The 27,966-nt window shown below is 37.4% G+C and overlaps 1 protein-coding gene across 3 annotated transcripts; it reads left to right on the plus strand.

Moving 5' to 3' along the window:
* Window positions 1-17: 17 nt before the first annotated feature.
* On the plus strand, window positions 18-27,915 carry Smp_053060.1 (hypothetical protein; the record flags this gene model as incomplete). Of its 3 annotated transcripts, XM_018797593.1 has the most annotated exons (9): window positions 18-129; window positions 191-458; window positions 9,018-9,127; window positions 13,883-13,984; window positions 18,370-18,562; window positions 22,125-22,447; window positions 23,630-23,737; window positions 25,945-26,024; window positions 27,365-27,915. In XM_018797593.1, the coding sequence occupies 8 exons, from the start codon at window positions 311-313 to the stop codon at window positions 27,477-27,479; spliced, it is 1,179 nt and encodes a 392-aa protein (XP_018652622.1). The 3 variants fall into 3 exon arrangements, with proteins under 3 accessions (XP_018652622.1, XP_018652620.1, XP_018652621.1); XM_018797594.1 differs by lacking the exon at window positions 18-129 and having other exon boundaries at window positions 311-458; window positions 22,161-22,447; window positions 27,365-27,479; XM_018797595.1 differs by lacking the exons at window positions 23,630-23,737; window positions 25,945-26,024; window positions 27,365-27,915 and having other exon boundaries at window positions 18-458; window positions 22,125-22,567.
* Between the last annotated feature and the right edge of the window lie 51 nt (window positions 27,916-27,966).

Here is a 27,966-nt window from a genome sequence, read left to right on the forward strand (position 1 = left end):
AAAAAGAGCCAATCAGAACACAAGTATAGTCTTAGCGCGGCTTTAAACTGTCGATATGTCGACTATCAAGTTGCCGAAGTCTTGTGCTCATGCGATCTGTGATCTTATCAGCTGCTTTCGTTAATAAATGCAAGTGAATTATATGTATTGAGTTTTAGCTCACTTTTTGTTTTGTTCCTTTTTCTCCTAGGTTATCTCATTTGCTGCTCCTAACACTCCACCACCATACAAGTTACCTCCAGACTAGATACACACTTACCAAGGGCTAAACGTTACAACTGCCTGCAGTGTTTTGGTGTTTGTGTTGGTTATGTCTTCAGGTTGTTGTTCAGATGATCAGGATGATGGGGACGAAGATTCCGACTCTTCCATTCATAGTGCAATTCATAATGATAGCGAAGCACCCAGTTCCCTCTATAGTAAATGTATAAATGGATCGAATCGACATAACCCGCTAAGTAAGCGTACAAATATGTGAGCTGTTTATATATTCATTTTTCTCTGTGAGGCTTTTCTGAACTAAAACAAACCACTTGTTTGATCATACTCAAATATTTTCATTCAACATGCATAATCACATTTAGATAGTGAACAGACTCTCAACTCTATGCTTCCGACATACACTTGTGAATGAGAATCTCATCAACATAAGACTTATTCACGAATACATTATTCTCTAAGTATAGGCGTATTTTGACATGGCGTTACCTCTTTCAAGAAATAAGTAGGGTAGTATTATCTAGCACTACCGTAGAATCAACATATTCGGGAGTCCATGTTTAGAAAATTAAGGTGAGAGTTATAATATGGGACTAGATTTGAAGAAATTAAACCCAAATTTTGCACTACCATATGTTCAAGTTCTCACTAGCTCTGTGATTCGGCCTCTCATTCTCGATCCTTGGCTTTGCGAAGGATTTTCACTACCGAAGCGAATTATAGAATGTATAAGTGTTTTTATCTTTGTCCGTCGTTTAGGTCTCAGTTTAAACAACTAATTGCTGCGTGCTAGATAACCTAACTCATACTTTCTCCGGCGCAGACTCACATTCATAGTCTCAGCAGTCGAGTTTTCTTGGGATTTATCTCAGCTAGGATAAAATTGTGTCGTATCATTATAACAGACTAAAACAATATGAAATTTTCGATTGTGCAGTAACTGTATTAATTTGTCACCACATCTACTACACGTTGGCTGCATGTTTGTGTTTTCATTGCGAAACTTGGATTGCTGGACAAATACTTCGAATTCAACTTTTCGATTGTGCCTTGTCAAAGTTTCAGTCTATTTTTGATTAGTAGTAATTCGTTAAACTATTTCAAATTCATAAAAACGTTTTAGGGCTGGAAATATCGATGTGCAAATGACATAAGACTGTCTTGTCTTGTGATAATGGGAAGCAGAATAATCCAACTATCTACCGTCTACATTTCTACCCACACACATATGTATTTAGTAGTGTTATACAGATGGAAAGGCTACAAGATCAGACCTCATTAAATATTAACTGTAGAAAATGACCTAATTTTCTACTGATCAAATGAAAAAGAATTTTTGTATCACAACGCCGGTGAAATATACACCTAAAGACTAAATGAGTAGTCAGTGTGTTAGTTAACAATACTTTGAAAAAATGTAGCGAATTAGTTTGAGTTATCAAGTAAACGGAGTGCTCAACAACCGGTTGGTACAAGCGTAACTTCCGAGATCATCTTCGGTATTCCGTGACACGTTACAGTATACCGGATTACTACTTCGACCACCATTTATCTCGGCTGGTCTGCAATGGGTACGGCGTCTACCCAACGTGTAGCATGTCCCGTCATTACTAGCAAATAATGGTTACCACTCGCTGTCTTTGTAAACGGTCTCATCACATCTACTGACCATAGATCACCGACTGCGGTTACTGAGACTGACTGTAATGGCGGCTGTGTGTATTGATCGCTTTTCATTGATTGGTAAAGCTAAAACTATATAACTGAATACCTTGACTAGTAAATTTCTATTATTGTAGAAGTTTATGTACCAAGAGATACACCACATCTATGAGAGATAATGGTATACGGCTGCACAAATCTTGGTTTAAAAAGTGAGATTTGAATCAAATAGTTAAAACTAGATTTGAAAGATTTCAGAAACCAATAGCTAACCCACGCCAAAATGTTAGGCCTAGGAAACACAGCAACGGTATTCTATGTAGTATTGGGCAGACGAAGAATTTTACCTGTATGTTTACCAAAGGGAAAAAGTCTAACAAAAGGACTACCACTAGGAACACAATAGTCGAGTGCATTAATAAATTGAACCACATAAAGCTCTTCAATATTTAACCACTTAAGATCACAAACATACTTCGAGAAGTGAATATATAAAGCTTAGAATGGTAACTTACGATTTTTTGGAAGGGTTGAATCCTGTTAGTGGGTTTGTTTACTTTTGTAATTTGTGAAAGTTGCATCTACAGTTTAGGATCATTTATCCCAACAATCATGCGGTGGCGAATTTAGATCTTTATTTGTTCACTTAAATCGCACTGAGAGTCCTCCATCGAAAACATTTGTAGGAAATCTCTGATCGTCTTATTTAGAGCCCGAACTAATTTGCTGAACTGTGCATTTTCACATGAAAATGATCGGTTAGTAATCTTTTTATTTTGTCAAACGGATGTAGATTAGATAAATAATATATTTGTAATATCCCAATGAGTAGAAAAATTAGATTTTCTGACGTTTCGTGACTTAGTGTAGATTAGATTTAGAAATACAAAACTCCCTAACAAATTGTAGGCTTCCTCACCAATAGTACTCATAAAGTGTGCTGAAATGATGTGGTAAACACCAAGTCCTGAGGTATTCTGAATGATTTCCCACTTCTCCCGGTGACGTGCAGATATAAAATCTTAAGAGATTATTAGAATCCCTGTTTACAGCAATGCTAGACATGAATTTGAAATAGTTTGACGAATTACTACTAATCCCAAATAGACTAGAATTTTGACAAGGCACAATCAATAAATCGAATTTGAAGTAGGCTTAGTGAAATTGTATCCTATCATTGTCATATTAAAATACAACTGCTTAGGAGTCCCACACTATGACTAAATGGCCTTCCAGTGGTTCCACATTTTCAATGACGATCTAACAGTAATCAGCTAATAATTTCAATGAAATCCAACAATCTCCACAAATTCAATCTGAAAACTTCATGAAATGTTTAGTTGTACGGTAGCTGCTTTAATTATTCGCCAAATGTCTGTAATAGTAGATTCGGAAGATTTAATACAGTCCTTTTAGTCAAAGATATTAAGTACGGTGAACGAATTCCAGTGACTGTAACCCTTTATTTTAGGTCGGATTTTATCATGTGCAGTTGAAAATACCAAGTTTTCATTCTCACTACTTTGTTTGATACTTTTCTATAAAATACACCTGTCCCGTTTCTCTTCAGTATGTAGTGCCGTGCTTCGCTAATCGTTCACCTCAATAACCGTTATAATACAAATCTTAACGGTGCATAAAATTAGAAGGCAAAGAGAAGCGGCAGCTACAGTTCTATTGACAAATGACGCAGGCCAGAAAGTTATAAGCACATGAGTAAATATCAGCGAGCGAAACAAAAATGACACGCATTGGAGATGGTGGGTAAGCCAACTCGCTCTTATCAAGCGTTAATCAATATTTATAGTCAGACAAGAATAAATGACAGCCAGTCACAACGTAGAACTTCGTACGTACGTACACATTAGCACAGAGATGCAGTTGTCGATTCAAATCCCATAGTGGTAGAAGTAGTTAGAGTATAAGCATTAATGTGAAAGATTGGGGTCTGAAGATGTTATTCAAGGAGTATAATCCAGTGAAATAAATTTGAAAAGCGCAAAAAGATAGAGGCACGAGGAATTCAGAAGATTAGAATTTGGCAGAACACAAAGAGTGGGTGCACCTTCACCATTGCAAATGATTTTGAGCCATGCCATTCAAGGTCTCTAACCATCGATTGCTATCATCTGGCGAATCCCAACCAGGTAGTCTACATCTACCAACATGGCTCAGTCCACTTGTCAGTGACTTCATGGATTTGTGCCACGTTTTGGTCTGGCCGCCCCTAGCTTTCTTCCAACCTACTCCTACACCATAAAACATTGCACGTCGTGGCAGTCGGTGGTTGGGCATTCGTAACACTTGTCCCAGCCATCTCAACTGATGAAGTTGCACTGCTTCATCAATCGACTTACCATCCTTACCTAGTACCCGTTTCCTAACAACTGCATTACTTACCCGGTGGTCCCAGGATATACAAGCAGTGCTTCGAAGACACCTGTAATCGAATACTAGCAGCCTACGAATATCCTCTACTCTTACCGGCCATGTTTCACCGCTATAAAGTAGGACGGAACGAACTGCTGCACAGTAAACACGTCCTTTGGTTGCTAGATGGATATCTCGCCCACGCCATAAATGACGCAAGTTGGCGAAAGCTAGACGAGCCTTCTGTATCCGTGCTAAGATTTCGTCAAACACCAGACCACAAGGGCTGATGAGACTCCCAAGATAAGTGAAGCGGTCAACACGCTCAACTATTTCACTTCCTATCATTAGTTCAGGTATCGATGCAACCCAATCCTGAAGTAACATTTTGCACTTCGAGGGAGAGAATCGCATTCCGAACATGCCTGCATAGTTGCTTATAGTGGTCAGAAGACTGCATTTTGTCAGCGTCTTCACCAAATATAACTATTATCGGCGTATTCTAAGACAATAAGTGAGCCTTCCGGTAAAAGTTCAACTCCTGGAGATTTAGATGATGAAAGTGTTATCTCTAAAAGCACATCAACGACAAAGTTAAACAAGAATGGCGACAGTGGACAGCCTTGACGAACACCACTTGAGGTAATCAATTTTGATAACAGTTCGCCATAAGCTCTAACTCGACCAGTTGTGTTCGAGTAGAGAGACTTTATGAGGTTAATGTACTTCTTTGGTACTCCTTTCAGCGAAAAACATTGCCACAGGACCTCACGATCAACGGAGTCAAATACCGCCTTAGGGTCAAGAAATACTACTATTGTGGGACGTCTGAATGTGTGTCTATGTTCTAGGACCTGATGTAGAGTGAATATCTGGTCTATACAACCACGTCCAGGTCGAAAACCAGCCTGGTTTTCTCTAGTCTGCTCTTCACGAGCTTTGGTTAAGCGTTGAAGTATTATTGAAGCTAATGTTTTAAACATTATATTAGTCAAACTGATCGCTCTGTGATTGTCACAAGAGGACTTTTGTCCTTTCTTATAGACTGGCACAATCAGTAAGTGGGACCAGTCAGATGGAATTACGTCCAGTTCCCAGATTCTACCTAAGACCTCAGTCAATCTCACTGCTAGTACTGGACCACCATCATTAAAAATCTCAGGGGTAAACCTGTCAGGGCCTGCTGCTCTCCCTCGCTTCAGAGTTCCTATAGCTTTTTCAATCTTGTAAAGAGTTGGTAGATTTACATTTACTTGCCATTCAGGATCGTAGGAAACCGAAGTGTGGCTGAAGGCCAGTTGAACTGATCCCTAAAGTGTTCTGCCCATCGATCCAATTTCCTGGATTGAGAATGAATGATATGTCCATCTGTATTTGAGATAGTTTCGCTGATAGTTGGGTTCCTAATACCGGTTTCTTCAACAAGTCTGAACAGTTGTCTGCTGTTACGTATTGCCGCTGCCTTTTCCATCTCTCTTGCTTTCGCTACCTACCACTGTTCACAATCATTGCGTAGGCTTCTTATTAGCCTGCGCCTAAGCTGACTCCGCTTTTCGTTATGTTCAGAGCCAGATGGGATGAGTTTTCGAGCATCTATCACTGCGGTAGATGCTGCTGAGAGTCAGTGTTTCTCCCTAACCTTATGGTTTACCGTACTAGCAGATATCACTGCTGTTTCCACAGCTTTTCGAATGTCACTCCACACTGCCTCGGGGTGGGCACAACTTATATAACTGCCTAACTGTTTTTCTAGTTGTTCCTGAAATATATCGAACCCCTCCATCGGTGGCTGATAGCGATGTGATCTAGTTGGGTCCAACGTTGGGACGAATTCGGAAGTCGCTATGTCAAAAGATGTTTTTCCTTATGCTTAAAGTTAGTATTTGCAAGAAACAGGCGGTTATTTGAGCATAGCTGCAACAGACGGTCGCCATTATCTGTTCTTTGAGCCACGACACCATAACATCCACTCAGGTGTCTTTCGCTTAGTTTACCTATTTGATCATTAAAGTCACCTGCTACTATTACTACATCAGAACGCCTAGCTTTTCGGAGAAGGTCGGAAAGTTTCCTGTAAAACTCATCTTTTATATCATCTGAGCTGCAGTCAGTGGGAGAGTAGGCAGAGACGACGAAGAGGCAACGACGAGTTTCCCTATCTTTCCCAGTCCTTACTGATCCGTTTAGTCGGACAGCGCATAGACGACTATCTACTGGGATCCAGTCTAAAAGAGCTAGTTCTGCCCTAGGACTTATTACTATACCTACGCCAGCGAGGCCACGGGAGGCAGCATCAGGGTTTCCAGATACACCAAGCGTGAATCGAGTTGGTTCATTATTATGACATGGTGAGGTCAAATGAATGACGCTACTCGGATCCTGTATGTGCGTTTCGGAGACGCAGCACGCATCGATGTTGAAAGATTCTAAAGTCCTAGCTAAGGAGGCCTGCTGTCCTATTCGGCTCAATGTTCGGACGTTAATAGTTCCTACATGTAGTTTAGAGTGTGGTTCCAGAAGACCAGGAATAACGTTTCGCGTACTAGAACCGTTTGCCCTAGCGGTGCGAGGTGATAAAGGACGTGAGAAGGGTTAGTCGTGGAGATAAGATAGTTATTAGCAGGTGCATGAAGGATTTGATTGTGACCGTCTTGGTCTCGTGTGCTGGTACGGGTATGAGGGCTGATATCACTTCCCGGCTGCCCACACCGTGGAAGGGTATTTCTTGAGGGACTTGAAAAGGAAGTTCGATTAATGTTGGTCTTAACGACCTGAGAGCGTGACCGCAGAGCCCAAGGGAAAACTGCTTGAGGCAGGCCACGCAAGGCCTTTTTGTGGGGGATTTTTGACGGAGACGAAAATCCGTGGGATAAGGCGAGGTGTGCATTTTTAGGGTCGACCTTTTCTAACTCCACCCATCCTTGTAGGAAGGCAGCATCGCTGTTATGATAGTTGTCTGAAGGAAACACCTTACTGCCGTCACACCTCTGTACAGTCAGCTGTACGACTTCGCCTCCGGACCTTGGGTTCGCTGCTTTTAGTCTTACCGCTCTTCAACCGACCTGTCTGGTATGGTAGGACCTTAAGGAACGATTGTTCCAGCCAGTATAGGTCGATTGGTTCACCACGATAAGCAAGCCCGACCACCACGTCAAGGTAGCAGCAACGGTCGGGAGAATAAATGACAGGCATGTGATAAATAGGGTAAGAAGTGTACACACACCTACGCTCATATAAAAATGGTTGGGGTTAATAAGTGAATAATTAACAAGGTGAAAACATGACTCGTGATGGATAGATGAATTGACTTGTCCAGAAGTTAGAATAAGGCATATGCGCTTCACATATCAACCGATACTACAAGTACTTAATTAACGATTCCCTGGATTTGCACTTCTTATTTTCTTGTATGATTATCACAAAGCGAACATTCAAGTAATAAAGATTTGTATCTCCATGGATTTGAACAGTCTTGTCTATATGGATCCAAAAATAGCACAAGATTTCTTTACAGAGTTCCTGTTGACTGCTACACTGATCATTTATTTCTTGGGTTCACTCCTTTCCAATGCACAAACTACATTCCAGTCATTGTATTATCGATTGCTTAGTTCTTTGTTTCCCAGAGGATTTTAGTTCTGACATCTGATTTATTCACTATTCGTAATGCGGGAATTAATAATAGAAAATAAGAATCTTTCGGTTTCCAATTATTTGTATTCTAGTTAGATATTCATTCAACAGTGTTTCCGATTGGGGTATTATATATTGCAACTTCTAGTCTGAAATCTGTGTTGATGACGAAATGCAGTATTAGGTTTTAAAAGGCTAAACTCCCGGTTTGAACATATACTGTTCATGGTTTGTATTTGTTAAGAGTGTCATATCCTTAAAAACCACATACTGGCAATCAACCAGTAATTTCTTTAATCCGTCAACTGTTTGCTCTATATAAAAGGTCCTTGTATATATATTTATGTGCATGTGGTTTAACAAATCTTTCGTTTATATCAAACAGATCTTCCTTAGGAGATTTATCTTCTTGAGTAGTCGGGGATGAAAGATAATAACTGTATGCACTATTTTATTTAATTTATTTAAACACATAAATATTGGTACAAGAAAGCACCAGATACATATGCGCCTCATAAATCTCATTCGATTTGTGTGAGGGCTGTGATACTGCCCAGGTGCCCAAACTGAAGCAGGTAACTTTCTTAGGGGGCCACACCCGGAGCTTTTGACCTAAAGGTCTGATCCACAAGGCAGTGGGGCATCGTAAGGAGATGCAGTCCCATGGTAGCCGGTGACCAACGATTGATTCATACGCCATTTGTTCTCTCAGGATACTGGAACCCATGTACACCATTGGTTCGGAATCAGGGTTTTCCAACTCCCCTAGGTGGACGCGCCGTGTCCGGTTATAGCGCCGGCCATTCGCTTTTCGTCCTCTCAATTTCGTGAACAACACCCCCGCCGAGAGAAGGCAGTGAGTAGGACTTCCCTGGCAGAGGCTATATACGCGTGGCCATGTGAGAGCATTTGGAGAGAGAGGGCGGACTCTCCTCACTCTCGACCGTACCAGGGCATTTGGGGGCACTGTATGCACTTGTCTAAATCGAAGCTAGGAGTTGTCGTTATTGGTTCAAAACACATAATTAACATCCAGCACTGACCATATCACGTTTTTTCTTTTAATCCCACATAATTCGCTAAAACAATTTCTTTTCGTTTCCTGAACTTTTTTATTTTATTCCACTTGACAGTCAAAATATCTAGAGAAGAAGCCGATTTGTGTAATGCATTCACAAAATGCATACGTCACGATTCTGGGTACAATGGTTTCTATCTACAACCGATGCACAAGTGTAGCTCCGTAAGTATTTCAATACCAATGATGTTTCTTGTATTGGTGCAACATAACATCATATTTGACTCACTTGGTTGAAACGAAATCAAGACAAATAGTAGGACAAATTTACCATTTATGTTTATTACTAACTTGTTCTCTCCAGTTATTTGAATTTTTCTAAATTGATTAATCAGCCTTAATCGGGGATGACGAGCAACATTCTAACTAAACACGACTTGACAAATAGCCTCCCAATAATTGTTGAGTATGTTGCGGCGTAAAAAAGATTAATGTTGGGTGTAATTTGCAAAGTTTACAGGTGTTCTTACTTATGGATGGGTGACAACTAAAGATTTTCTACAAACTAATTAGAGGTGTGACTAACTAGCTTTTCACCTTAAGGATTATTTACGAAGTTGCGTAAACATGCAAGTTCCTCAATAACTGTTCTTTGCTAAAGATGAGTGAAAAATATTTTTTCGTGATACTATATTTAACTTTATATCGCGGTATAATCGTAACAATAAGAGTTTAAGCTCATTCATGCAATTTTTCCTCATTAACAAAAGTTTTTAGTGTTCTTAAGTAGCTGATAATAGTTTCTCTAACAGTCGCTCAAAGAATGTCCAAAATATTGATAGATTATGCATTCGCGTTTGAGATAAGTTATATTAATTACTTAGCCTTCAGGTTAATTTGGGCACTCGGGAAACTGCGTCTGCCAACACTGTACGAACTTCGGCCTCAACTTCTACGGCAGCTGAAAGCACTTTTTCTTTTTTTGCATGGAAACCAACTAATCTTGATCTAACATCTCCCTGCCTGAAATCCGTTGTCGGTTGACACTTTATCTTGAAATCACAGCACATCAGTGTCTTTGTCCATCGTTGTAGACGGTTTGCTGTATAGACAGAGATACTCTTTCTAGATCTAAAAACTGCCGGTAGAGGTTTGTGGTCTTTTAGTACCGTAAATTGCCTGTCGAATAACATCTTGTGAAACATCTTCGCAGCAAAGATAATAGAGAGGGCTTCCTTCTCCATCCGACTATAGTCCCTTCTTGTCGTCGTCAGTAATCGTGCAGCGTGGGCAACCGCTATCTCTGATCAATCTAGGTAGATATGTGAAATCACTACTCCAATTCCATAATTTGACTCATCTGCTGCGACCACAATGGTAAGGGCTTGATCATAATGCTTAGGTAGGAGGTTTGACGCTTGGAGCTATCTTAGTTTTAGGAATGGTTGATATTCTGTTGACCCGATGCATTTGGTGTTGTTAGTAAACAGTTCAGTGGGGCACGCAGACGATGCAGATCTGGAAAAAAACATCATAGTGGTTAACCATTCCCAAGAAGGAACGTAAAGTTAATACATCTATCGGTGAAGGCATGATTTTGATAGCCTCGACGTTTTCTGGATCAGGTTTTCTTCCGTTTTTGTCGACTAAGAATCTCAGATAGCTCACTTGCTCCATGTAGAAATCACATTTTTCAGCACGTAGTCTGAAAACATAATCCGCTATGCCATACCCACCTTCTCGAAGTCAACATAGTCCATACCCATAATAAGTATGTCATCTAGATAGGCCGCAGTACCAGCATAGTGTCCATAACTTGTTGGAAGATTGAAGGGGCTATCTTTACTCCAAAGGAAAGTCTGTTATACTGGAACAAACCTTTATGTGTGTTTACAGTCAGGTAATGCTCGGACTCTTCAGCTACTTGGATTTGTAAATAAGCTTCTAATAAATCCAATTTTGCGAAATACTTCCCCCCATTCAGTTGCACAAATAAGTCCTCTGGTAAAGTCTAAGGGTACTGATGGGCTTCAAGTGCTTCAAGTCCTGCTGAGTAATCTGTACACAGTCTGATGCTTCCATTAGGTTTTTTAACAATCACTATTGGGATTATCCAATCAGAATAATTCACTGGTTCTATGATTCCACTTCTATACAAATGCGACAGGCGGAGATACTCACCACTATACAGTCGAGGATCAATATGTATGTGTTTAAATAAATAAACTACAGACGCTCTAATTCCTGTTCAACAATAGATAGCTCTGGATAGGGTACCGTACGTTTTGGTTTAAAAACTCCTGTGGCTCTCGGCTTTAGGGTTAGTAGTGCTTTTGCCTTCTTGCATCCCCCAATTCTTCGTGAACATTTAACTACGTTTCTCCAAAACAGTTCTTCAGGTTCTTCTCTACTGGTTCGTCAGTTCTCACGCGACTGAAAATATGAACTGTAGCTTTTCTATTAACTCTAGACCCAGCAAATCTAGTCCTGGACTTTCTATGAGGTATGATGTTGCTCTCGTCTTAGCATTTTCTTTTGAAACAGTACAGCATACATCTTCAAAAATATTGAATTTCCCTCCAGATGTACTATGAGCTAACTCAGCTGTCGGGAGCAACGAGGGTTTTGCATTGTTCTTCAGCTGATGAGTGCAATGTTGGAGTCAGTGTCGAGCCGCGGGCGGGCACGGTGACCGTCGACCTTGATGGTTACATATTTTCGTCGACTATGTTTTGTTCGTATGTGTGCTACCATTATTTGGCTGGTTGAAGCGTGAGGTTTATGTCTCCTGGAATAAAATCGCGGTGAGCGACGACGAAACATCTTCCTTTCACAGCAGGATTCCTCATGTCCTTTATGCTGACATTTAGTGCAACGGTAGTTTTTATATCGACAAAACTTCTTGTAATGCCATTCACGGCATAACCAGCACGAGAATGGAGGCCGTTTGTTTGGGCTGCCCTGCTTTTGTTGGAAAGGATCTGTTTTGGCCATTTATTGCCTGTATATATGGTTGCCGGCCTCTGTTTTTAACCATAGAGGTGTCATGTTTCTAGTCCACCATTCTCTGACATTCACTGGCCACTTCTTGTGTGGTGTGGGTTACTTATATCGACATAAGTAGTATATATCGTGAGCCAGGAATAGAATATCTGGCAGCAGAAGATTGAGAAGATCGAGAAGGGAAGAACAGAAGCAGAAAGTAGTTGGTGTGAAATCCAGGAACAATAAAGCCTGAGAAAATTAAAGAGCATTTGACAAATAGAGTATCAGAGTATGGTTTTTGTATTTTATCAAGCAACTTTGTAATTTGTGCTAAATACATAATCGGTTGTCCTCACCTGTGTTCTCATTCACTACACTTGTAGCGCTATATTTGAACATTGTTTAGGTTTACTCAGAATCTTGGTTCTGTTGTCGAGCATCTTCAAGTGACTACAAGCTACATACAAAAACAAGACAAGCAGTGAAATTCAGGACGCCCGTTTCGTCCTATTTGGGATTCATCAGATGAATGTACCTGTATCTCACAGTTGATGTTCACTCCGGGACTCCAACCCAGTACCGTTCTCTCCAAACGCCATCGCGTTATCCACTTAGCTAATGAATCCTGACAGTCATCAACTTGCACAATGGGGTTTCACTGCTAGCTATCATCCGTCTTTGCTTATAATGCTTGTGACTTAAGACAATATCGTGGTGATCCGCAGATGATGCACATATATCAATAAGAGATTCATCAGTTGCAGTCCTAAACATCAATGGGAAGATTCAAACAAACAATGCAAAGTGAATTGGTAACGAATTTTGAACAAAGATGACTGTTCGCCGAAGATTCGCCACAAAGTTACGACCGTTGCATCAACAGAAAGGTCTCCTAGATGAAGTTGGTGTAGCGTTCATGTTCAGCTATGCCAAGTTTGCTAAGTAGTACTCTGACCTTTGCGGCATCATCAAACTTTTCTAAGTCGACCTTAAAAATATCTTCATATTTCTTGAACCACGGTTCAAATGTAACACCAGACAAACCATCAAAATGAAACTCGTGGATAATATTAATGATATGATCGACATAGGATTTGAATGAATTATTTGTAAATCCCTTTTGACTTAGGTTCATTTGTTGAGTTAGAGTTTCTAGAATACGAATCTGGAACTGCTCGTAACGTTTTCTTGACACCCCACCAATGCTTCAACTTGTTCAAAGGTAAATGACATCTTGATCATTTGACCCTGTCGCCAGTTGTTGTATCTTGCTATATAACATCCAACCCGCATACAGTGGTTTTTAGCATTTGCCCAATCAGGAAGCTACACGTCGAGATTCTGGAATATTCTCCCAAAAGATGACTGGATGGAATGTCTTTCTGAGCTTCCTTGAGTTCATCCGGGAGCCGTCCTCACACATTGATTGAGTTTTTTCCGACCATATCATACAGTTTTAGCATTTCTGAATATCATTTGCAAGTATCTTTCCTCTTTCTGTTGATGTTGTATTTCGTTATTTCCTACCAAGAAAACGTTTTCTCCATTTGTCACTGGTCAATAATCACCAGTTTGTTGATGAGTAGTTTTTTCAATTGAATTCTGGTGATGATAAGAAAGATCTTAATGTTAACTTTAAAGTCATTTTGTTGAACGATCAAAGCTAAATCAATGTTTAAGAATCAAACTCCTAGTCTGTTTCCTCGCTCTTGCAATACCACGATGGAATATATTCGTACTTAATTCATTTAATCCATCTATTAATATGACTTTTTATTTAGCAACCTTTCATTTTAACCACTATTGTTATGAATCCAAAGTAATTATATATATATATATATATATATATATATATATATATATATATATAATCATTATTAATTTATTTATATAACTGTGATGCCATTTTGCTTTTTTTTCTAAAATCACTTGACATCGTTGAATTTTAATTCAGTCATTATCATTACCTTCTACCCCTCTTTTTTTACTTCTAAGTCAACACATATATCAGTTTTACCATTCGAACTGCTTCTGAGGATAATTCGATGGGCTATTGGCAGCCATCTAAATATACGTGTTCTAGGTGTTTTATCTTGTGTAAGTTTTTGAAAAGCCTATTTTCATCGTTGTAAAAATATCACTTAACATTTCCAAGGATTTTCTAAATAATTGTTTTTTTTAAACTTTTGTTCCAATTGTTCTTCTTCATAACAGACTGACTTCAGCTACAAATCAGGAGGCATTGAATAACTGTCTCACCTAGTTTTTAGGGTTCTCTTCGCTAATTTGCTATAGTCCTAAGCAGGGCAAACAAGATACCACTGTGTAATAATCTGTGGTTCACATCTATAACTTATGTTGATATGTAATATCTCACTACTGTCATGTAGTAACAACGGTAACGCCTGTCATGGTTGAAATCCGCGAGTTACAGCTTTCCACCAAGACTCTGCAAATCCCCCCGCAAGTTAGTCACTGGTGAGACACGGTGTGCATTTGTTCCAAGTCCTACATTGTTTTTGACTGACTGTTTCTATCTTTTTGTAACTGGATCATGACTACCGTAGCTTATTCATGATTACGTGCAGTCGAATTATAGCACAAGAAGTTCACAGTAGTTAATTTTTAAATAGATGCATAGAAAATATCCGGAAGTATAGTAGCAATGATAGTGTCCTTGTTATTACAGTATTGTTGAATTCTTTTCTACCAAAGAGGTGTTTTACGCTATAATAGAATATTAAATGACTAATGACAAACATCTAAAATTCATCCTTTCAGGTCTTAGTGTTCGTTAACACTCATTATTTATGTGTGCTTTTAAAACCTAAGATTTTATATGAAAATTGAATCTTTGATATCTGAGAAATGTAAGTACCCAGCTATTCAGAGTAGGATATCACAGTTGACTTTTTTAACTCATTTCATCCAATAAGCCACCTATAGTCCTAATTCCTGCGTAGTAACGTCTTCAGCGAAATAATTGTAGGTGGAACTTGGAAAAAAGCATAGGATTTTCAAATTTTACAGACTGCTCTTACTAATAGATACCGTGAAGAACGATATTTAATTTTATATTTCTGATTATCTACGGATCAATAGCTTAATTAATAGTTGAACCATTTGATTTCTATCTACTGGATCACAAACTTTAATTGTAACCTACCTATTCAATTTTTGTCAGTCGAGTAGTATCATTATCTCTAACACTTGGAATATGGTTCAAAACTGAGTACATAAACTTATACTTGTTAAAATAAGTTTTTTGCTTTTTAGAATCTCCAAGGATCTATCAGAAAATTAAAATTATAGGTTTAAAGAATTGAATGATAGATTGCATCCATTTTTCCAGGGAATCATAAATAAATAATTGTTTTAGATTACCAAAGAAACTATAATTTCATAACTGAAAAAATAAATGTTCAATCAAACAAATATATACAAGTGTTTCAATGTTATTGCTCATCCCGGTATTTATTAACAAAGTTACCAGTGAACTATTTGCTTATGCTACGAATGAACTTCGGAGCCCTACATAACTGTTAGTTTGTGGATATATTTAACATTGAAATCAAATAAAGTACCTTTATAGAAAAATATACATATCTTGAGGCTATCTTTTATCACAAAAATAACCGAAATCATGAACGAAATGAGTCATTACATCTTGACTTGGTTCTAAGATATTTTCCTGACAAATCCTATGATTTGCAGCCTGCTTAAGATTTTGAGCCATCTGCTTTCCATCTTAGTATGTATTACAAGAAACTAACTAATTGATTACGTGTGTTAATCGTCTACTGTATTCAAACGCTCTTACCAAAAGTTTATAACCTATGTTTAAGATAATTATTTCTAAATTCAAACAGAATCATCAACATAGTTTGTGAATTTTTCTTTTTATATGCTTCTTTGGAGAAACAACAAGTGATTACATTGAAACCCATACATTAAGTTTGTTATGTGATGACAAACGATGTTTTCGGAGAAAAAGTAATTAGTAATGTTCATGTAGGAAAATAAATGTCAGGTAATAATCATAGTATATATATTCAGAAAATAGTAATTACAGAATTCTTGCCAGTTTACAATCATAATCAGCTTGATGTAAATAATAACATTAAAAGTAGAGAACAAACATGTGATATAAGATTGTTATAAGTCTACTAGTTCAAATATTGTTTAGGTAGTACATTTATTACATGTATAATGGCAATGAAATGCGTCAGCCAGGTGCTTTTAATTCTTCTTAAGTGGATATCCTGTTGATGTATGAACGGTGCATTTAAGGTCATTTCCTGCCTCATACCGAATTTATTATAATCATCTATAACTAGAGAAAGTAAAGCGAAAACAGAGAACACGGAACAAAAAGAGTAGTATTTATTACGATAGGTTAGTTAGGTCTACCATAATACATATGTCAGGTTATTTTCTGATCTATCCGTATTAGATTGTAGAAAGTAATTTTCTATTGCTGTAATTCTAAAGTATTCCCTAGACTATCGAGCACAGAGTCTTGGCTTAGCCAAAGTCAGAACAAGTAAGCTATTTGGCTTGTTAAACTTTATCTGTTTCTAAAACGTAAATTAACACTGTTAGTATACAAAATAAAAAATTAATACAGTTTAAAACAATTAGTCCCTTTGACAAAGTTCGATAATACAATAAGAAAACGAAGGTTATCAGAATTATGTGATATATTTGCGCAACACATTTCGAACAATCTCACCACATATATACTTGTTAGGACATTTTTATATTAAAACTAAATGGTCAACTAAACAGGTTAAAGTTAAGCCGTAACAAAGAAAAATAAAGTACACAGAAACAATGTGGTGTTAATGATTGCTGTGAATTCATCATTACATGACTGACAACTACCAGTATTTCAGTTTATTCCAGGATAATTGGAATCTCTTGTAATAACCTTAGCATTGTAGTTTAGAGCAGATGCATGCATATTATTCGAATTATCGGGAGCTCTGTATATACATCCTATTAGTAGACTATGATTCAGTGTTGCTTGATATCCAGACCGATTTAAGTAAACTACTCAGGACACCGTCTTCAACTTTATTAGTTGTTAGGGAGTCCAAGGCATGTGTAAGACAACCACCCCTAGTCTTAGTTTCTTTGTTACTGAGATAGAGTTGATAGTTCTGGATATTTAATTCCGAAGCACCATGTTTCAATGAGAAGTATGAAAAAAAGTATGAAAAAAGGTTTGGTTGGTGAAGCTAAAGTTCTTAAGGCCGGAATTTGATCTAGAAGTGGTTGTGCATTGATAAGTGTAAAAAAAAACCGAGAACGTCCTTATCAATGTTTTGTATTTTAGAGTTGACTGGACTTTGCTTGTTTATGGGTGTCTGATCATATGGACTACAGCTTGAACAAACTGTAGGTCTAAAAGGATCAAAGATTTCTGAAGGCCAAAAAAATCATTATTTTGATAAGTTAGACTTATTTGCTAAAATGACTTGGCAGACATTTGCGGAAGTTACGTACTCGTTGGGGTTGGGTTAATGGTGCGTAACCTAATAGTCCATCTTGTCTATCGTGGAAGTGGTGAGAAAAGTTATATCTTGCAGATTCAGTACAAAAATTTAGGGAATAACCCTGAAACATAATGATTTCTTGAAGTCTGTCTGATATTAGGCCTGCTTACATGATGGTTATGGTGCCCGTTTTGTACGTCGTTTGCACAAAGTGTCTCCTTATAACCACCCTTACGATTTGTAGAGTAAAACATGGTGTCGGAAAGTATATTTTTGTATGGTTGAGCCATTGTAATATTTTTGGTATTAGTTTTGGAACCAGACAGTTCGTATAAACTTTTTTCTTACATGATATAGACTTAATTTTAACAGTATTTTGAAATTTCACGTTAGAGCTAGGTATTTGGGTATGAACATCTAATGTTACAATGAAAGATATCAGATTAGGATCTACATTAGGTATAGATTGGTTATCTGAGGTCACTGCAGGCATAAGTGGTAAGTTAGCACCCTTCAGAGTATTAGCTGACATAGGATAGGTTATTTTCATCAGTAGGTCCTGCTGCTGAGGCAACAGGATTCACTGTAATCTCTACATCGTTATTTTCATTTAAGATACGCTTCTGCGTAAGCCTTTGATTGGTGGTTTTATCTGAGACTATGCGATCGTTCCTAAACTTCGTAAGCGCACAGATTAACCGTTCGGATTCCTTCAGCTATTCAGTTAATAAATGTGAATCAAATCTAAACAAGATAGAACACAAGAACTTCTGGTGCTTTTTATTAAAGCGAATACGTTGACATCAACTATCTATCTGTGTGTTGGTAAAACTAACCTGTTACATAAAGCATTTTACGTCCAATCTTGTGTATTCCAACTTATTTAATTGCATACTATTTAAACCTAGTCTTTGTTATTTCGTACTATGAATGGTTATTTCTTAACTTCTGTTTTTATTACTTCTTTTTTTGAATTATCAACAGGTATGTCGTGGTTTCTATCTGTTGGCTAATGATAATTCAATATGGAGAGATATTTGTTTCAAATTATGGCCAGTGTGGCTAACATATAACAATAATAATATCGGTTGTAATAATCAACTTAGTTATTTATCCTCAATGAATTATACTTCATGGCGTGAAATGGCTATCTATCGACCACAAGTTTTATATCATGGTATGATTTATATGTCTTATGTCTTTCGTTTTCTTTCTGAGTAGTATTGTTTTTGAATTGAACTTAGCTCATATAAATCTCACATATATTCCTTCCATCGAATATTTACCAGACCCTAATATTATCGTTCAACATTTTTAAATATTAGTAGTTCGTGTAATGCTTCCACTTGTTAATCCGCTAAGGAGTCCAGTTAGACATCATCATTGCGATTACCACTACTTCATTTTACATAATTACCAATTATAACAAGCAGACTTAAATCTGCTGTTCATACTAATTTCTTTTTCAAAAAAGCGAATTTATTATTATACAGTCTTATAATACACACTACAGGTCAGGTGTAGTAGACGAGAGCCCCCAAATGCCCTGGTACGGCCGGGAGTGGGGAGAGGCCACCCTCCCTCTCGAAATTCTTTCACACAGCCACGCGTATATAGCCTCTGACAGGGAAGTCCTACTCACTGCCTTCTCGTGGCGGGGGTGTTGTTCACGAAATTGAGAGGACGAAAAGCGAATGGCCGGCGCTTTAACCGGGTTGGTGGACACGGCGCGTCCACCTAGGGGCGTTGGAAAACCCTGATTTCAAACCAATGGTGTACTTGGGCTCCAGGATCCTGATGGAATAAACAGCGTATAAACCGATTATTGGTCACCGGCATCCATGGGACTGCATCTCCTTACGATGCCCCACTGCCTTGTGGATCAGACCTTTAGGTCTAAGGCTCGGGGTGTGGCTCCCTAAGAAAACCACCTGCTTCGGTCTGGGCACCTGGGCAGTATCACAGCCCTCACACAAGTCTAATGAGATGACAATTACTTCACAAAACACTATGCTCACTTCTATTAGAATTCAGACAATTCACATTCACTTGATGACACTCATTTTCATTATTATAACTATTATTATTATTGTTATTATTAGTATTATCATTTTCTTATATGCTACGTCACTTATCTTTCTCTATTCTCACTTCATGTACTCCCATTTTTCAACTTATGCACCAGTTCGCCAAGGGTTGAACCCCTATTCTATCTAAACGATCTCTAGTCACTGACATCGAAAATTGAATGCTACCACCGAGTACGAATACTGAAGCAGTCTTTCTGAAACCACATATGCTACTCAAACTGAATTCTTTCAACGTTTGCACAATAATGCAGATCAGACAACAGATAGGGTTAGCTATGTATTTTAAAAGTTTTAATATCTATGTTTGTTGTCTATCCGAGACCTTATTCAAGACTCTGGTGAAGTACTACAAATTCGCTCTCCATCTGTCGCTTCGAAAAGCTTGTTTCACGTGCTTTTATCCGGGGACCCTGTGGCATTTTCGTCTGGTTTTGCTTGCGTTGGTGTCGCTCTAAGCGCTAAAGCTGAGGCAGCACTAATTGATTGGATCCCTATTAACAGTCCGTTATGTGCTGTTAGATTAGGAAGCTCCATCGAAGTGAGAAGAAATCGGCGTGAGAAATGATGTCTTCTAGTCATCTCCGTCTATGCTTCGACAGATTGCAGCCTGGTTGCAATCATGGATGAATTCTACCACCAGTTAACAGTTCTTCTGCAGAAAGTGCGTTCTACAGATATTGTAGTACTAGCCGGAGATTTGAATGCACAGGCCAAGCGTCTAGGCACAGAAGAGAGTCGTTTATATGGCCGGTTGGGACTTGTTAGTCGCGGGAAAGATAACAGGGACCGTCTACCGCAACTATGTACAGACTACAACCTGTTTCTGGCTAGCACTAACTTCGGCACAGTCATCGTCGATCTGCCACTTGGCGTCCTCCTTCTGTATCTCAAGTCTGGACTGAGATTGATCACATCGCGATCAGCTACCGCTGGCGTGGTTGTGTACAAGACTGCCGCTCATTTTGGAGTACCTACCTGGACTCTAAAAATGCCCTGGTCTGCGCCAATATTACCTTACTTTTCAGTGGCCAACGAACTGATCGTCATCAACGGATTGATGTCAGTAAATTGATTGCAACTTCCGTTGCACGTAAGTATCGAACCGAGCTAGCTTCTAGGCTAGCCACCATCCCATCGAAGAATATAGATGAGCATTGGTTGCAACTGCATGACGCCATGAAAATGGGGAGTAAAGCCGCTTGCGGCTTCGCGAAACGTCCCGCTTATGAGCACTGGGTTTCTTCTTTTTTCTCATATGCACCTCGCTCTCTCTTTTCCCTTCCCATTCTCATTGTTTTGTGTGGCGCATTTATATCTGGTGCCACTCTGTACCAATGTTTATGTGTTAAAATAAATAAGTGAATGAGAACACAAGTGGGGACAATCGAATGTATTTTAATACATTGCAGAATCTCTTAGTAAAATCTGAGAACCATATAATAAATCCTTCATTTGCAAATGTCAATCATTCGTCTCAGACTTCACCGTTCCTTCATTTCCACTGCAATCATTCTCTGTTTTCGTTCTCTTTTCTTCGATCTTCTTAACCTTCTGCTGCCAGGTATTTCACTTTCGATTGATGATGCATACTAATTATGTCCATCGACATCAGTAGCACACACCACACAGAAACAGTAACACTGCTGGATATTAATTATTAAACAGAAAAGCAAATTCGGTTTTTTTTTCGATATTTAAATTGCTTATTTTATTTTTTTTTATCGCAAATATGTAGCGTCTATCTTCCCAAAATGTATAAAATGTTGCAGTTATTCCATTCATTCTCTCCCCCCCCCCAATTTTATCTGTCTAAATCTGTTAAGCTTTTTGTTTACAATAATGGTAATTTTATAGACTTACGAAATTTATAGTTAATATTATGTGTTCATATATTCACTCACCATTAGTTTATTTTTTTTTGAAAAGAAAGGTGTTATGCCCTACACTGTTAACAACTTTATCAGAATTGTTCAGTCTAAAATAAACCACACACTTTAATAATATGCTGCCTTTCACTATGATTAGTATTATTCTATATCCTTTTTGTACCACCCTAATTATGCATATTAGTCTCTGTATTCTATAATCACTTCCAGAACGTATTCTTCTTTCACCAATCTCAGCTTGAGTATCCAAGCCTTATCGTTGGCTTTGTAACAAGTTAACTATGACTCAAACCGCATATATAGACCACTCTTACCTACTCACTGAGTTCAAATTACAAATGTTATTGTTATTTATCACCATAATTGAAAAAAATATTTGTTTATTAAGTAGTAGTGCACCGAATGTGAAAAATTTAATATTCCCCAACCTTTTGAATTACAAGTAGTTTTAAATGCTTAATATAGTAATAATAATATGTACATTGATTAAATAAACTATTGATAAACTAATCTTCCTTAATGAAATATTTCGCCATTCTAAATTTAAAAATTGTTCCATGTGCACTTATAAAGTGTATTACTCCCTGATATCAGCTTTCATTCGGTTCACATCATATACACAGTAAACACTTTATAGTTTGCTTTTGTAACATTTCTTTACATTTGTCCATAATGTGTTTTTTGCAGGAAAACTGCAACTAACTGCCAGTGAAAATCTGATCTTTTGTCTCTTTTTTCCTCTTTTAATGTCATGTTTTCCGAGGATGTTATCTTTGTCGTGTAACCTATGTGAGAACAGGAGAACCGGAAATAGGCTCTTCTTATAAACCTGTATTTAAAGTTGTCTATTATCGTGGTATACGTTTTCATGTTTCATCAAATCAAATCAGCATGTTCACTGCACCATCAAATCCATCTTCAATTGTGGCAGTTTTAAGTAAATCACATCAGTCTTTGTCATCATCTATGGATGTCAGTTTAGTTGGGAATAATAACAATAATAATTCCAATTCCGAAGCAGTTATGAAAACAGCTGTTTCTGGTACATTATTGAAGGGAACGTATGAATGGTATGATCATGATTCTGTAAGTTGACTATCATTATTCTTATTACCGGTATAAATCAACAATGGTTATCTGTTATTCCATTATCTTTGGACAACTCTGAGTAGTAGTTAATCCAACGAAAATACCCTAAAGAAGGACGTAATCATCTAGTTTCCTTTTTCACTATTATTTAGGTTCAATTCGCTATCATTCATGGAGAGCTTGCCGTTGTCACTGTAACCTGCCAACCAAGTGCATGTGTGTATGCACTCGTCTTAATGCTACAATGTTTTATTGAGGACTATTGATACTGATTGTCTATCCAAATCAATGTTAATGGAACATGGCTCGAACCTGTCTCACCAGTTGTAAATCGAATGCTTTAACTGTCAAATCGCTTCTCCATTCCTATTGTAAACAAGTTTATGCTGATAGAGTAATTTCTAGTCTCCGTCTAGTTCGTCTTCACCTAGTCAAGAAATCACCACTCATGTAAATACCATTTATGACACTTCTATTGCATATAACACGTCCAGTGGCGACTTGCAAGTAGCGGTGCTCTTATTTCTCAAAATAATTCGATTAAACAAGTGTCGGAAGTACCAGTCATCAGACCAAACCATGGGACATATTGAACTTGCAACGTAATGTTTAACTACACATAATAAATGGGATGTAGCTGTCAGTGGAATCCAGAACGCGCATTTTGTCCTATTCGGGACTCGTTAGCCGGATGCACTTGCAACCGAGAGTTGATGTTTACTCGGGCACTCGAACCCAGCACTATTTTCTTCAAACTACATCGCATTATACACTTAGCTACTGAGACCCAAGACTTATCAAATTTCATTCAAAAATATCAACAACGGAATAATCCAAGCCATTTCAAATTGAATTAAATATTTAAATATGTTACATCTTTGCATCCCTATATACACAAGTAGGTTGTAAGCTACACGCTAGTCGTACCTAAACAACTGGGACTACATGCCTTACCAAGGTTGAGTTGATTTAATACACTGACTTGTAAAAACCTACTATAAACTCCGAACAAGCAATACTACATTAAAATATCCCTTAAATATCTGAATTTGGTTTTTACGACCAAGCTTTACCACACATACTATAAAAAACTACTTTTCATTATGTTCATTAACCATTATAAACTGGTTTAGTGTATCCGTTCCATAATTTTGTTACTTCTTTCTTGTTTATTTGCAGATTGTGTGCACTTTACATCAATTTCCTGATAAACAAAATCGACCCTCAATACGGAGACGCCAACACTTGGGTCCTGTCATTCCACAGTTAACTGTTACGTTCACAATAGTAAGTTTGTGTATCATTTTTTGTAAGAAAAATACAGTTGAAGGTCTGCGTAGTATATGTTGTTATTCCTTTTCTACGATACAACTAGATTATCAAAGTTAAATGTATTCGGTTTTAAGTCATCACCTGATGTATGGTTGGTAGTTCACATCGAAGTAGATAAGGCTATGTTAAGTATTCAAACCTACAACTCAATGATTGTGAAAGCTAATTGGCTACTAAGTTCTCCCTCATATTTTAGGGTTGTACAAAGTTTATATAATTAACTATGATCATTTCCTGCAAGTTATGCATCTAGACTGGTCGAATATGTATTTATTGAAGACTAATTCAATCCAAATCATCATTTGTCAAGAAAATAAGAAAGACGAGAGCGTGTGAATGAGAAAGAGAGAGAATGGATGAGTTAATAACCCACTGTCTTACCTAAATAGCTATCACTCCAACACTACTTGTTAAAAGTGTAAAGATTTTAAGATGTTATGTCCCGATAACAATAGTGAATGGTAACTTTGGGATCTATTTATGAACCAAAATTATGCATATTTTTTTATCGTATAATTGCAAAATAACTAAACTATTCGTATCCATGTTCCTCTTATCATGAGCTTTATCTTGAACTTTAAACTATTATCAAACAATTTACCATTCTTGAGTTATCCCTAGTCTATTAATTGCTGCCTCCCACATTCACAGCCACATTTGGCTAAATCTTGCACAAATGTTATTTTCTATTTTATGGGTACGATGTGGTCAGTCTGTTTGGTATATAAACTCAGTATGTTTGAAATACAAGGATTCATACTGCAGAGGCTGTTAATGGTGTTCTGGACTTAACTGGCTGGGCTAGGTAGAAGCAGAACCGATAACCGCTCTAGACTGCTCGTACGGTTTTCGTGTGTCACTGTTCCAATCGACAATTCGCTGCTCTCTGATTGGCGGTCTTATCACGTCATACATTAACTGGGCATCCACTCAGCCACAAGTTATAACAGAAGATGTTAGGTCTTTCCCGCTAAATAACTATTTGCGTTCAAGTTATCTGCTAATTTGTTCATACAAACCAAAGTGTATCTTTTTCACAATAACAGGTACGTACTTTATCCCAGTCGTTAAACTGAAAATCTTGCTTCGCATATCCATCAGTTGACATTAGATTTCGTGCTGGTTGTGGATATAACTGCATATGACAGTCTAATGGAGTTACTATTTCACGTAGAGAATGAAGAAAATCAAAGTATTAAGGAATTATTTTGAATCTGGATGAGGAAATTTACAAGGCGTAGAAACCGCAGGGATACAGGTTTCCAAGTGTAACTACAGAATGTCTACAGTTCTTTTGTGGAAGATCTAGTAGAGGGGTAGCATATTGGCCTTAACCAACTTACTATAACCTTGCTTCTCCAAACATATGAAAATTCATTGACGATCTACAAGAGGAATAGAACCAGAATAAACTGGATATCAAACTGTTCGTTGCAGGAATTCGGAAGTAGTATGTAAAAAGGTTTAACGAGTTAGCAACACACATCAAGTTGGTTGTAGAAGATTACAGATAATAGATCGATATTATGCTATTTATGCGAAATACCACACAATTTGAATTTACACAATTAGATATATCAAACTGTTTCATCAAAGTGGAATGTACATCTACATTACGTTGGTCCGCGTGGTTTTGCGCGCGCCCTTATTTTAGTAAACTTGCCGTACAAATTCCAGAGTATGTCAGTACGCAGTCTCTCGTTTTACAAAATGGGAAATCTTCCATATAAACATCTGTCTTAGTGAGAGCATCTTTAATGCATATAGATCAGTCAATGGTATTTTTCATGTATCACTATTCAGTGCATCACTGTTACCAAAATTTTCAGGCACTAATCACTCTCAAGATCTCATTACATTTCCCAATCAATCGATATTTTTCGCTAGTACGGTCAACTTGGAATAACTGTATATAAGAATGGCTGTTAGGTTACTTCATATAAACCACAGGATCTGTTCTTATATAAAATTATCCTCATCCAATGTTCAAACAAAATCTTTCGTTGATTTATTTAATCCTGTACTGTAGCACTAAACTAATAAGCAGTATTGTCTAACTTTCAGTAGTTATTCAATCAATATTCTTACTAAATGGCTGAAATTAATTGCATTTACCTTTAATGGATACTTTTGTTTAAGTTACATATATTTTTGAATTGTAGAAATTTAAAATCGGTAACAAAAGAGGCTGCCTACACAATCAGCTTCTATGGGATTCATATGTTATCCATACCTTTGATAAGTAAGTAAAATGATTCCAGTAACTTTTTTTATCCAGCTTGTATCAACCTATAAGTAGTCGAGTTTTTTCAAGAACAGTGATTAAGAAGTTGGATAAAGTCCTTATTAGTAACCGACTTCGAGCCAACAGCGTCCAGATTACTGACTAATGATAATACTAGCAATTCAGTAACCAAGTAGCAGATTCACATACCTGAATTCAAGCCATTTTGTGTGTGTATGAGAGAGAGCTAATAATTATACCCAACTTCTCAAATTAAATTGGGCAGATGGATTTTAAACTTACTACTGAATATTAAATTCACCTAACGGGCTAAATATTTTTGAGAATTCCATTTTTGAAAACGTGGATGTACAACTTTATTTTCTTCAGTTATATATTATTTACTTTCTTACGCCTGTTACTCCCAATGGAGCATAGACCGCCGACCAGCATTCTCCAACCCACTCTGTCCTGAACCTTCTTTTCTAGTTCTATCCAACTTTTGTTCATTCTTCTCACGTCTATCTCCATTTCACGGCGTAATGTGTTCTCTGGTCTTCCTCTTCTCCTTTGACCTTCAGGATTCCATGTGAGGGCTTGACTTGTGACGCAGTTGAGTGATTTCCTCACTGTGTGTCATATCCACTTTCAGCGCTCCTTCCTGATTTCTTCCTCCTCTGGAATCTGGTTTGTTCTCTCCCACAGTAGCTTGTTGCTGATAGTGTCTGGCCAATGGATCCGAAGTATCTTGCGTAGACAACTGTTGATAAACATTTTGTATCTTCTGGATGGTGGCTTTCGTTGTTCTCCAGGTTTCTGCCCCATACAGTGGAACCGTCTTGACATTCGTATTGAAAATTCTGATCTTGACGTTGGTTGACAATTGTTTAGTTAGTTATATATGGATATTATAACAAAGTGGGATTTGTGAGGTACAGTTTATACTAGGGAATAAAACAAGGTTAATAAATGGATTAAAATGGATAAGAAATAAATGGAACCAGTACTGTTCCGTCGTAATTATGAGGCTTCGTATGTTTAATATCAAATGATTTTCAATCCTATGTTTTCAGACAGTCGAAAAATGATTCTTATTAATTCTTTTTAGTACTACATAAAAAACAACAAGTATACTGTACATAAGTTCTATATACGCTATACTGTAACTATGATATATAATCGTTAAGTTTGTAAGGTATTCAGTCATAGCTATCTTTATAAACACATTATTCATGTTAGTTACGTTGTTAACCCTTTTTTCATTAGTTTCTCTTTCTGTACTGTTATGAGGTGTATGTAATTATAATCCTAACGACATTATTAACTTTGTTATTACTAATGGTTTCTTTCCAAATCAGATCCAGTGCAGGTGAAAGTACCACCGTGTTAGAACTAACCAACCAACATTTCCCTCCTTGTCGTTTTGTTCGAGTGCGGAACTTCATCCCAGATGTGACAGCCTCTCCACTTTGATCTGTTTTCACTACTAACCCTGGTCAATCTTTCCAAAAGTATTTTTCAGCATACAAATATTTCTATAAATACATAGTTTTTTAGTGTTAACTCTTATCAATTACTCTGCTTAATGTATTTGTTTATTTTACGGATTACTTACGGTTTCATTTGTGAATAATTCACTCTGACTTTGTCGCTGTTCTTACTTCAACTTACGTTCTTTACATTAGTATATTTACACCATACATGTGTACATAAACGCATGTTGTTCATTATGATTCATGTGATATTCGACTTCTCTAACTATTTTCATCATTGATTTTAATCCACTCGCGTTTACTTTAATGGAGGTTTATCTAAATAGATCTTACATATATCTGCTACAAAATAATGTTTGGCATTCACATTTCTTTGTTTAGTTGACTATTATGCATTAAAAACTGTATAAAACGGTAATTGTATTCTTTATTCTAATGAAACCAAGACAAATGAATATCAAAAGTGT

This window comes from Schistosoma mansoni, chromosome 5 (genome assembly GCF_000237925.1).
Source record: "Schistosoma mansoni strain Puerto Rico chromosome 5, complete genome".
Taxonomy (NCBI): domain Eukaryota; kingdom Metazoa; phylum Platyhelminthes; class Trematoda; order Strigeidida; family Schistosomatidae; genus Schistosoma; species Schistosoma mansoni.